The sequence below is a fragment of the Xyrauchen texanus genome, chromosome 22 (genome assembly GCF_025860055.1).
Source record: "Xyrauchen texanus isolate HMW12.3.18 chromosome 22, RBS_HiC_50CHRs, whole genome shotgun sequence".
NCBI classification, from domain to species: domain Eukaryota; kingdom Metazoa; phylum Chordata; class Actinopteri; order Cypriniformes; family Catostomidae; genus Xyrauchen; species Xyrauchen texanus.
Genome location: NC_068297.1, coordinates 22421615 through 22434132, shown reverse-complemented (window position 1 = coordinate 22434132; position 12518 = coordinate 22421615). Strand labels below are relative to the sequence as shown.

At 36.3% G+C, this 12518-nt stretch overlaps 1 protein-coding gene across 2 annotated transcripts; it reads left to right on the top strand.

The window, feature by feature from the left end:
* Positions 1 to 6532, top strand: vsx2 (visual system homeobox 2). Of its 2 annotated transcripts, none has more exons than XM_052153926.1 (5): positions 1 to 602; positions 997 to 1081; positions 1828 to 1951; positions 4600 to 4780; positions 5595 to 6532. In XM_052153926.1, exons 1-5 carry the CDS (start codon positions 203 to 205, stop codon positions 5897 to 5899), a joined length of 1095 nt encoding a protein of 364 aa, XP_052009886.1. In that variant the 5' UTR covers positions 1 to 202; the 3' UTR covers positions 5900 to 6532. The 2 variants fall into 2 exon arrangements, with proteins under 2 accessions (XP_052009886.1, XP_052009885.1); XM_052153925.1 differs by having other exon boundaries at positions 5532 to 6532.
* The last annotated feature ends 5986 nt before the right edge of the window (positions 6533 to 12518 follow it).

Genomic DNA, 12518 nt, shown 5'->3' with positions numbered 1-12518 from the left:
TAAACAGGGAGCAGCATCCTTGATGCTCTGGAATTCTAAATCGCTTCTTCACATCTGATTGGCTGCTGAGTTTTGACCCTTGTTGGGATGGACCTGTTGGATAAAAGGCGAATTTCTTGAGGGATCATGCGTACTGCGCCGTGGATGTCTGTGCACAAGGGACCGACTTGTATTTGAAGAAGGGAATAGTCTCCAAGGCACCATGACAGGAAAGGATGGGGCCGTGTTGTCGGAAAGTTTGAACAAATCAAAATCAGTTGGTGCCGCTGAGAATCAACATCTCTCAAAGAGCAGCACCACACATCCGCCCAAATGCACGGGTTTCGGCATCCAGGAGATTTTGGGACTAAATAAAGAGCCGTCCTCGGCTCCACGGAACACTCTGAGCTCGTTCCCTGCCGGGGCGCACCTACTAGCCTCCAGGTCGATGCTCGGGCCGGCTGGTGTTGGGGTCGGGATGGGATTCATTGGCCCTGGAAGTATTCAGTCGTTCTACAGCCAGCCCGCGTTTCTGGAGGTGCTGTCAGACGCACAGAATGTCCATCTTCAGCCGCTCAGCAGGACCGTGGGACCACTGGAAGCTAATCAATCTGCTAGTTCAGGTAGGCCTGCAAATGTCAAGCCCTAATTTGCCATTGTATAAACAAAGGTCCAGTTCCTTTTATTTCAGTGCCGAATAAGGCTTTGTTGACTGCTGATCCGTTAATTAATTATTTCAGCTGTAACCTTAGCGATAATAATGTGGATATTATATTATCCGTATAATCCATATTAGTATTGTTGTTGTGCTTTAAATATACATTTATTCAAAGATAAATGGACATTTGTAACATAAAGCCTGTTTTATTTATTATAAACATAAGGCTAAATACTGATAGCTAATCATCATGAATAAATCAAATGGCTGTTTTTAAAAGTAAAGGGCAAATTATCGCAACATAATATTTTAGATTTCTCATTTTAAAATGCCTCAAAATATTTCCCCGGATATTACAGATTCAGAGGATGTCTCTTCAAGTGAAAGGAAATTATCAAAGTCTTCACTGAGCCAGAGCAAGAAGCGAAAAAAGAGACGACACAGGTAAACAACGTCAGACAACTATAAGTGATCAATCTTAGCATAATGCATATCTATATTCATACTGAATTATTCCATAGTCTCAGAAATTAAACATTGTCCCAATGAATGGCAAATGCTTCCTCTGTTGGAAAACGTTTGTCTCGATCGATCGGTTTGTATATTATTGCCAAATGGCAATTATGGTTATTTTGGGCCAAAATAGAAAAAAATATAGATATATATTTTATTTGTAAAATATATTTAGGACCAGACAATCTGCGGCTATACAATGTTTGAGATCTCTTTCCCTTTTATTGGTATTGAAGGTAAAGGAGTTGATTTTTTTCTTATTTAATTAATGTAATAGTTGTGAAGTTGAATTAATTAAGATCAGTTTGTTGTAATAATTATAATAGTACAATAATAACAATAATAGTAGAATTACAACAATTAATTATTATGAAAATGGCCTATTAATATACGTTGAACTAAGTATTGTTATATTTTTGGGAAGCTTTTGTTTTAGTTAAATTATATTTAGTAAAATAGATTAGATTAATGCATTGGGTTAAATGATTATTTCTTAGCACCTGAAATGTTAATTCCTTGTAATGTAATTTAATAATAGATATTAAATTGTTTCATAATAAAAACCTTGAAATATGAAGAAAATGTGTCGCTTCTTAGGATTCTTCAAGTAAATATTGAAAAACAATTTATGCATGAACTGTCTAATACTGATACCATTTTAATTTCTTCTCGTATAGAACAATATTTACATCTTACCAGCTGGAGGAACTAGAGAAGGCTTTTAACGATGCCCATTATCCTGATGTATACGCCAGAGAAATGCTGGCCATGAAAACAGAGCTGCCCGAGGACAGAATACAGGTACGAAAACTGCTGTATCATCGCTTCCTTTTACATTTAATGAGAATTAAAAAACAGGAAAAAATACATTTTGGTCAAACCTATCGAAAAGTTGTCTATTTCATGAAATAAATAAATAAAACTCGTCCTAATCCACATTGCTTTACACCCGTATGGTCTACAGTGATTCTTGCTCCCTTTTTAGGCTGCCGCATGACAGATCATTTGTACCATTTTACCAATCTTTGAGACTTCTTTTTGAAATTAAGTTATGAGTCTGTATAACGTTTATAAAGTTCATAATTACGCCTGTTCTTTCACATCCTTACCGGTGCATTAGTGTATTTCCCATTATCACTATATATATAGGACCACACCAACTTGACTAATTGAGCCTCATGACTCACTCTCAGACAGCACATGTGAAATGCTGTTTTAAATTATGTTCAATGTAAAATGTTTAGGCTCATTTTAAGTGAATGCAATAAAAAATAAAATAAATACATAAAAACTAGACGATACTGTACAACTACTTAATGCGTTCAAATAAATCTTTGAGTAGGGTTTGTTGAAGGCCTTTCCGAGGGTTATTTAATCCCCACTCTTCCATTATGTCCTTCTTTACCTCTTCACCATGTCTAAACATCTGTTGGCTTATATTATAATCTGTGGCTCATGAAATAAATATGCCAAATCATTGAAGATCATCTTGAATGTTGTGTAGTTTGTCGGTCTGTAATAAGTGGCAACCTGACATGTTGTTTACTTAAGATATTTTTTATCTTAAACCTTAAAACTATTATTATTAGTATTATTTTTATTGCTAAAAACAAAAACAAGTCCATTTAGCTAGATGAAACATCTCAGTCGTCAGCTGCAGTATGATTATATCGATCAATAGAGAATGTCGTGGTCTTTTCGAGGCCAAACAGCTCCATACGTCCACCAGCCCACTTGGACAGATAATATCTCATCAGCCTCCGTTGGATGTGAAACAATTTGCTCTCACAGACACACAGACAGAGAGAGAGAGGGAGAGAAAGAAAGGCGTTAGAAAGAGAGAGGAGAGAGAGGGAGGGAGGGATGGATAGAGAGAAAGAGAGGCGTTGGGCGGGGGGTTGGTGATGATGGAGGAATAGAGAGAGGAGAGTGGGGATGGAGAGAGAGAGAGAGATACGAGGAGGAGAGTTGTGAGAGAGGGAGAGAGAGAGAGAGTGAGAGAGAGAGAGTGAGTGTGAGTGAGAGAGGCGCTAACGACCTAATCAAGCAATCAAGCCGGAAGAAGATTACTGTGTGACCTGAACCATCCATCTGCTGGCACGCCTTTTAATTTCCTTCTCATTACGGTGCCTCTCGGTGAATAAATAGTTCGGAAATAAATAAATAATTCCATTTCAATCCAAAGTAAAATTAACATCTAATTTTCCTTATCGAGTGTAATTAGTTAAATCAGAAAAGCGCACCGTGTTACAGGGGAAGGGATGTGACGAGATGCGGGGACTTCAAATGAAATAACTACATTGAATGTATTAGCACGGGTCAATGGCTGAGCTCTCCTGGGTCCTGCTCGTTTAATTTCCCGTGATATTTGCCCGCCTGTCCACCATCGATTGGGCTCGAAATTAACTTATTTTTCAATCAGCTTCTGCGTGCCCTTGGGGTCGTCTGTCATCGCTGTCTCGCTTTCTTTTGAGCGCCCGATAACCAATTCTTAAAAAAAAAAAAAAGAAAGAAAAAAAAGATGAGGCTATCATCGGCATTACCAGAAAAGATTGGAAAATGGTTTTGATAATTTCTTATCCAATGTCTGGCCTCTCTGGACCCGACTGCCCCTCCTCCTCCCCCCGCAAGCTCTGCCACCAGCTACCATTAGAAAGGGCAAGTGGTGGTTAAGTACCATGTGTAGTTCTGCACGCGAGATAAATCTGAACTCACGCGGCGTCCTGACAGAACTGAGCCTCGGGGCACATGCGCATTTATCTGATATGGAGACCATGGACCCTGGTTAACCTGTATGCTCAAACCAACTTGCCAATGTATCGAATTTACATGCAGACTCAGTTGTGATATATCATCATTAGTAAAGTAGATATAAAATGCATTTTTGATATTCTAGGTGTCTTTACACAGCCAAGATAAGCATGCTCTGTGCCTGCTCAAAGAAGCAGTGGTGCATAAAAGCCAGACTAAATACAACATGCTCTGGCCCACCTCATCCCCTATATTACAAGCAGTTCTGATGCTGGTTCTGTGTAATGAAATACAGCATCAGAGCAGCCTTTAACGTTGTTTTTGTCACGATAGATCACATATTTCCTTATTTAGTTTCATATTTAAATGTTTAATTTCATATTTTTACATGTATCATTTTATATTTAAACTTTTAATCTCATTATGTATGTTGTTAATTGTTTTGCAAATGCATTAATGCCACCTCTGAGCAGCATTAAGTATGTGTAAAGATATGCACCTAAATGCCACTTCAGTTGCAGCTTCTGTACCTTTGCAGTGCAAAGATGGCTTACGTTTGAAGTTTTCAATTTACATTTTCAAATGAATAGTCGTTTGTTTCATTAGCCATTCTAGACTGATTTTAACATATAGATTGTGCACTATTTGCATGATTACATGGTCAGACTAATAATCTATATGTAAATCACATCTGACAGGTGTGGTTCCAAAATCGACGGGCCAAGTGGAGAAAGCGGGAGAAGTGTTGGGGTCGCAGCAGTGTGATGGCTGAGTACGGGCTCTATGGTGCCATGGTGCGTCATTCCATCCCTCTGCCTGAGTCCATACTGAAGTCTGCTAAAGATGGCGTCATGGACTCCTGTGCCCCCTGGCTTCTAGGTATGCCTGAAATTCTTAGGACTATATTATAATTGTGATATGAATTATTATTATTATTATTATTATGCTTAATAAATAGCAATAATACAATTAAAATGAAAAGAATGGGAATTTTTTTTATGTAAACTGGTATTTAGATTCTCCTGTCCTTTAATAATTTAGAGTCTGGCTTATACCCTAAATACTGTATATCATTGGTCATCCAGTTCTGCTTAATTTTAACTTGCATGAAATGTATGTGAAAATCCAAGATTTTGCATGCATGAACACTATATGAATCAAAATGACCCATCACGGTTAGCACATTAACATGATCTCTCTAAACTGTAAAATTGCCAAAATGATCAGTATTAGTTCATTTAAACATGCCCTAAATTAAGTAATTTGATTACATTTACAATAATTGTATTGCAAATGCCTTATTACTAAAGCAACATGCATAAAATTATTTGTGAAAATTATCCAAGCAGATTTTTTTCTTTTTCAAAATTGCATTTAGCCAGTTTTTAGTAGCATTTTTAAAAACCATTCCAGAAGATATTATGGCTCTTTGTTAATTTTGTCACCAAGTGACATATTAGTCAGATAATTACATTGCTACTTAAATTACTAGTTATTAAATTACTACTACTTAAATAATGAAATGATAATAAACTACAAAAATAATAATATTTTGATGAGCTTCATGACTCTCATGGTTCAGATTAGTCTGCCATTACTAAATCTAAAATCTGTCTCTTGCTATTTCCAGTTCAAGATGGTTTTCCTACCACCAGCTGCTTTTCTAAATACGAATACCCACCATTCTTTGCAGGGATGCACAAGAAGTCCTTGGAGACTGCTGTAGTCCAACCAAACGAGAAGTCAGATGTCACTCAGAAAGCGACCAATCCTAAACCAGATGAGGGCGAGACTGAGGAAAGGAGGACAGAGTCACCTATGTCTAAAGAGGAACTGAGGGAGAACAGTATTGCTGTTCTCAGGGCAAAAGCACAGGAGCACAGTGCCAAAGTGCTGGGAACAGTGTCCTCTGAGAGACTAGAGCACAAAATGCAGATATCGGTGACAGAGAAGTCCAGCGAACAGTTAGACACAAAAGAAGAGGAAAAGAGTTCTTAGATCATGCACTGTAAACTTCATTCTTCCCTTGTAGTGACATAAAACATAGTTTTGGAGTGAACATATCTGGGCTATTTTCTCCTCATATACTTGCAATTTTCCCAACAAAAAAACGATTTTCGATTCTCATCGTTGCTCTGCATTTTGTTTTACTTAAGCAAGGTCAAAATGATTTACAGGCTATTTATATATTTTTAGTAATGTCGCTCCCATCATCATCATCATGCTGTTTTTTTAATATGCATAAAAATACCAGACATTAAATATTCTGTGACTACAATGCTTAAAAAGGCAGAGCATGCTTGTACCCTTTTGCCACGACAAAAAAGCTTTCAATGTTGGCCAACAGGACAATTGTGGCAGCTTCAATTGAGTAAAACCATAAATGTTCGGATGCTTGTGAACTCCACACTGAATATCAGTATTGTCATTATTAGAAAATAATTGCTCAAGAACTCCTAATGAGCTTTGAAATAGCAGGATTCTGTGCTGTTCTTTTTCATTTTGTTCAGTGGTTAAAAAATTGTAATAGTGTATTCCTGTATATATTGTAAATTAATATAGCTTGCTACAGTATTGTTTGATCTATTCATTAATGTACTGTAGTCTTATTATGTGCTTTTTTCCATAACATGTCTAATGCAATACAAATTATTAAAAAAGGATGACAGTTGTTAACCTGTTCTATGTCAAGTGTATTTTAAATCGCAACTGAACTTACAAGGAGAAGATAAAATCTTTTACTTCAATGAAAATCTTAATTCGGTATGTATTTGGGACAGAATCAGTATTACAGTGTTTAAATTAAGATGTCAAATGCGATCATACAATAAGACAATGCTTTAAACAGTGCTTAAAAACCTGAATCAGTGCTAAAATCTCTTTCTTTGTTCCATTTTGCAACGGTTTGCTCTATCAAGCCTGAAGGAACAATCTTTTGTGTGTAGCCTAAACAGTTCTCTGTCACTGGGTGTAATCCGGCAGAGTTGAGAAGGCTCAATCTGGACAGATTAAACAGCAGGGCCAATGCATAACAGACATATGGGAGAGAGCATGAAATCAGCCCTAGATAAGGGGCTCTCATTGAAAGCACTAAATTACTGAGGTTAGCTCACATACCCTGATGCATTAATACCCTTTTATACTTCATGTGTTCACTTATATCCCACATATTTTTCTTGTAATGCTGTTAGCTATCTATCTATCTATCTGTCTGTCTGTCTGTCTGTCTGTCAAACAAAGACACTTAATTTTACTCGATCTACTCTAACTTTTATTCTAAAATACTTCTAAACTGATATTTTGAATGAAAAATTATAGGATTGCAATCGGTATTCTCCCAAATATTAGCAGACATGGATGCCTTACAAATTAGAAATCCTTGCATAACAGGATAGAGAAAAGGATGGTTATCATCTCAGAAATGTTCATAATTAAATATTAAAAAATGACCATGTTTATACCTTATAAATATATAGGTCTCCCTTGTGTTTTAATCCATAAATCAACTAGATCAGGATTTGTTTGGATTAGAACAGTTTTATGTATACCAAAATGATGTTGCCTCCTCTCTCTTTTTTATGTGGGCTGTTGATCCTTTCCATGCCCTTATTATCAGGGTCTGTCAACAGATTATTGATATACACTGTTAATTCAATCCTAATTTAATTTACTTAGAGTCTGTGTAATTAATTAGTTGACATCTGGGGTGATCCGGCTGGGTTTATAGAGACAGAATATACTGCTTCTCTGACATCTCTGTCACCCATCCTGTCAGGCATATTAACCATTTACATTTCTCTATATTTCTCTAGGCTTGTCTTTTTTGATAAATAAAATGTAAATTGTCAAATTTAATCAGACACATGGGTCTTGATCTAGAGACCTGGTTCAGCTGTTTGTGATGATTACCAGTCTCATCGTTTTGGACTTATCACAGCTCTCTCAGGCATCAGCCACTCTCACCAAGAACAATCCTGAATTATTGTAAAGCGACTCCAGCAAATCCCACAATGTCACTAATGGTGCCCATTAGAGGCATGACTGCACATTAGAGGCATGACTGCACGATGACCTAGGCCTGGTGGGATATGAAGATTATCAGAGTTAAGATAATTTCTCTTAGTGGCAAATCTGTGCTATCTCTTAAGTTATTTCTTAATCAGATTGTGAGGATCTCCAAGATGAAGAATCATTAAGTGACATTAGTAGGCCTAATTAGAATATTTAAAAAATAGTCTTTTCTGGTTGAGTACAACAAAGTATTACAAATGAGTACCTCAGAAAAAAGGATATGTCCTTTGATTAAAACTTTTGTATCAAACTAATTGTTTAACATAATTGATTTTTATAGTAGCTGGCCTACTAACTTTATGGCCAGTCTTGTCTAGTTGTATAGCTTAATACAGTCTGAATGTTGTGTTCATTTCACATACATCCATTCATAATTTATATAATGTAGATTGTAATTTTGCTGGTAGAATGCTTGTTCTGATCAATATATATTGATTGCATTGCTTTAGCAGTGTTTAATGCTCAAAAATCTGTCTTTTTCTGATTTGACTGGACAAGAAACAGCGGTCAGAGTCATGCACTCTAAACTACAATGAAGGCGTTGTAAACATTCAATGTTTAGTGGACCTATAACCAGAGACCATTGGTCCTTGTCAAATAAATCCAAGATTTCTTGCTCTTTATAATGCTATTTGGACTCAGGGTCCTCTTCGGTCAATTGCACTTTAAAAGAATGGCAATAATGTGATAAGACACATTTAATTCCTTCTTGTGGCAGCGTCGAAGAAATGTAAAAAGCGGTCCCTTCCTGCCCCCTGCTGGAAGTCCACTGAAAATGAGTAATACATTGTTTCACTCGTTTAATCCATATGCCATTTGTTTCATTAACGCGTTATTTAAACAGTGCTTAGTTTGCTTAGGTTTTTCCTCACCAAAATGAGGCCTACATTAGCTGATGTTCACTTCATGATAAGCCCTGTGATACGTTTCCAAGCCCACAGAGGCCTTTTCATCGAGGAACAGAATGTGGGCATTGTAGCTGCCAGCAGAAACAGTTGCATCATTTAAGTTCCATAAAATAATAGTTTTAATTTAGTAAGTAACCACGTTGTAATATGTCATAATGTATTTATATTTATCTGCATTTCTTTTACTTTGAAATATATGTACAAGCTGACTTGTTTATGTAGGCTTATATAGCGGAACTATTGTTCTGAGGTTTCTTCTTCTTCTTCTTCGGAGTTTTATGGCGGTTGGCAAACCAGCTAAAAGGTGCATTTACCGCCACCAACTGGACAGGAGTGTGAAGCATTAACAGAGTGAAGCAAATGATCAAATAACAAAAAAATAAATAAATAAATAAAAAAATTATATTAACCTATATTCTGTTAACCAATCCTGTTTCCTTTAGATACCTCATTAAAGCACTATAGACCATTTTCTCTTTCTGTGCATTTTGAAATATGCTATTGACTGACAATGTATCAATACCTATGTAGCTTAATGTTTCAGCAAAATTGATTCTTTCTATGTCGTATTCTGTGCAATGGATCAACACATGTTCAACTGTTTCTGACAAGCCACATTTATCACAATTTGCAGATTCTCTTTTCCCTATGATGAACATTGAGTAATTAAGGCATGTATGCCCTATTCGAAATATGGAATCTTCCTTTCTGCTTCCGTATTTATTTCTCTCAACCCCAACTTTATTTTGAATTTTATACAGATGTCTTCCTTTTGTCTCCTTGTCCCATTTCTGTTGCCACATCTTGTTTAGGGCAGATTGTATTATTGCTTTGACTTCAGTTTTACTCAGTGATACATTAATGTCTATTACGTTTCGCTTCAAAGATCTCTTTGCCAACTGATCAACCTCCTCATTACCCTCTACCCAAACATGTGCTGGAACCCATAAAAATGAAATATTTACACCTATTCTGTATATTCTGTACATATTTTGTAGTATCTCATACAAGATATCCTGCCTGGATGCTGACTTTCCTCTATTTATACTCATTAAAGCTGAATAGGAGTCTGAGCAAATCACTACATCCATAGGATGAACGTCTTCCACCCATTGAAGTGCCATTAAAATTCCAATCATCTCTGCGGTTTATACTGAAGCATGATCTGTAATTCTCTTTTCAATTCTATATTTAAAATGGGGAATGTAAACTGCTGCTGCTGCATGTCCAGTATCTGGATTCTTAGATCCATCCGTGAATATTTGAATACTATTATAATATTCTTGACTTAGGTGCTGTTTCACAACTATATCCTTTGTTATACTTATTTCCTTTGTTTGTATCTTGTCTTGCAATGTTAGATCTACATCCGGTTTAGGGAAAACCGAGGTATTGGAGGTATTGATGGTATTACCACTGTGGGACTAATATTTATATTATTTATTTCTATGTTTTGGGCTTCTTTTTCTACATTCCATCCAAAACTATTTATTTCTCCTTTTCCATACTCCCAGCATTTTTCTATAATCTTTTTCACTGGGTGATTCTCATTGTGTCCCTTTAGAGTACTCCAATGTGACATTATTAATTGCAACCTCCTAACATCCAGGGGCATTTCTGCCATTTCTACCTGCATTGCTGGAATAGGGGATGTTCTGAATGCTCCATAACTTATTCGTAATGCTTGTGACTGAATAACATTTATTTTCTTTAACTTGGATGCTGATGCTGAGCTGTATATTATGCATCCGTAATCTATTACTGGTCTGATCATTGCACAATATATTGTTCTGAGGTTTTATTTATTTATATTTTCAACTTATTTACTTCTATATTATTATGAAACACAATTCATTTTTATATAAATAAGACACTTTTATGTTAAATTCATTTTAACTACGTATCACAATTTTATTCAGGGACGTATTTTCCTTGCATTGGGGGCAGATTACTGCCACCTGCTGGAGAGAGAGAAAAACTTGAAATTACAACATATCCAGCTGATTGCTGCAGAGGCCAACTCATTTCTTCAGAGAAGAAATTCATTAAAAAAAATTAAATAAAACCAACAGCAATAAACAGACGTGTGTGTGTTCTTCACTGTGGATGTGTATTGGTCACATGCGTTCATTTCTATATGTGTGTGTTCTCCTTTGTGGTGCTTTGGTCCCGACCCTTCATTTCGTATTGTATTTTGCATTTGTTGTGGCTGATTTTATTTGAAATATTCTATGAAAATCTGTTATATTCTATCCTATTCATTCCTGTGTGTGTGCGTACGTGTGAGCTTGTGTGTTATGCATTGTGGCTGATTTATTAATTTTATTTTACAAATAATAAATAAAGCATGGTTTTATGGTCTCACACATTCATTTCCAACAGGGGGTCAAATTTGACCCAGAACACCACTAGTATTACTTGTGTGTGTGTGTGTATGTGTGAGCGTGTATTTATCACTTTGTGGGGACCAAATGTCCCCATAAGGATAGTAAAACCCGAAATTGTTGACCTTGTGGGGACATTTTGTCGGTCCCCATGAGGAAAACAGCTTATAAATCATACTAAATTATGTTTTTTGAAAATGTAAAAATGCAGAAAGTTTTCTGTGAGGGTTAGGTTTAGGGGTAGGGTTAGGTTTAGGGGATAGAATATAAAGTTTGTACAGTATAAAAACCATTATGTCTATGGAAAGTCCCCATAAACATGGAAACACAACATGTGTGTGTGTGTGTGTGTGTGTGTGTGTGTGTGTATAGTAGATGTAGGAAAACCCACCAAACATCATCCCACTGAGATGAAGGTAACCATGTTTTTTTTTTTTTTTAAAGAAGCAAAGTTCAAAAGAGGTAAAAAAAGAAAAAGAAAAAGAGAGACCCCAACAGAAGATTAGGGTTAAAGAGTGATGTGCTAAATTTAAAGGAAGGCTCCAGGTTGAAAAAAAGAGCCAAAAATCAGTCACAGTAGGATAAGGTAGGGGTTTTTATACTTTTTTATGTTAGGCTGTGAGGGAAAGACAGTCCCTTCAATGGGCTGACAACATGAGTTGTGGATAATTAGAAATGATCAAGGAGCTTTATACAGGTTTATAGTGTTGCCATTGAAGAGACTGTGAGTCTGTCCCTCACAGCCTCGTTGTCATTCACAAAGATGGTGCTAGTGTGAATAAGGTTCATGGGGCCAGTGCCAATGTTAAAATACACACTGTTTCAAAAGCATGGCCACAAGACGTCAAGATTATACTTTTAAAAATGATTTTAGTGTGATAATATTAAACATTTACCAGCATTTACCTGATTAAGGATTAGACTTAGAATCAGAATGAGTTTATTGCCAAGTGTGCTTACGTGCACAAGGATGTTTTAAAATGTTTTATTGTTGATAGGAGAAACAAGCAAGTGTACACAGAGCATTATATAAATATAATATATGTGTGTGTGTGTGTGTGTATATATATATATATATATACATATGTATAATAAAAAAATAAAAAATACAGATGCATCACCCATGTAAGCTATACAGTAGGCGGCGGTAATACTCCTAAAGAGTGAACGGCCATTAACAAGAAGAAGATGTAGTATGGGACCCGAAGCACAAGGTTTAGAAGGCGGAAGTGACGTACTTTGTCGTCACCAGCG

Coding starts and splice junctions, on each gene's coding strand:
- vsx2 (XM_052153925.1), top strand. CDS start 203: ATGACAGGAAAGGATGGGGCCGTGTTGTCGGAAAGTTTGAACAAATCA. Junction 1,082..1,827: donor CGAAAAAAGAGACGACACAG/GTAAACAACGTC, acceptor CTTCTCGTATAG/AACAATATTTACATCTTACC. Junction 1,952..4,599: donor TGCCCGAGGACAGAATACAG/GTACGAAAACTG, acceptor CACATCTGACAG/GTGTGGTTCCAAAATCGACG.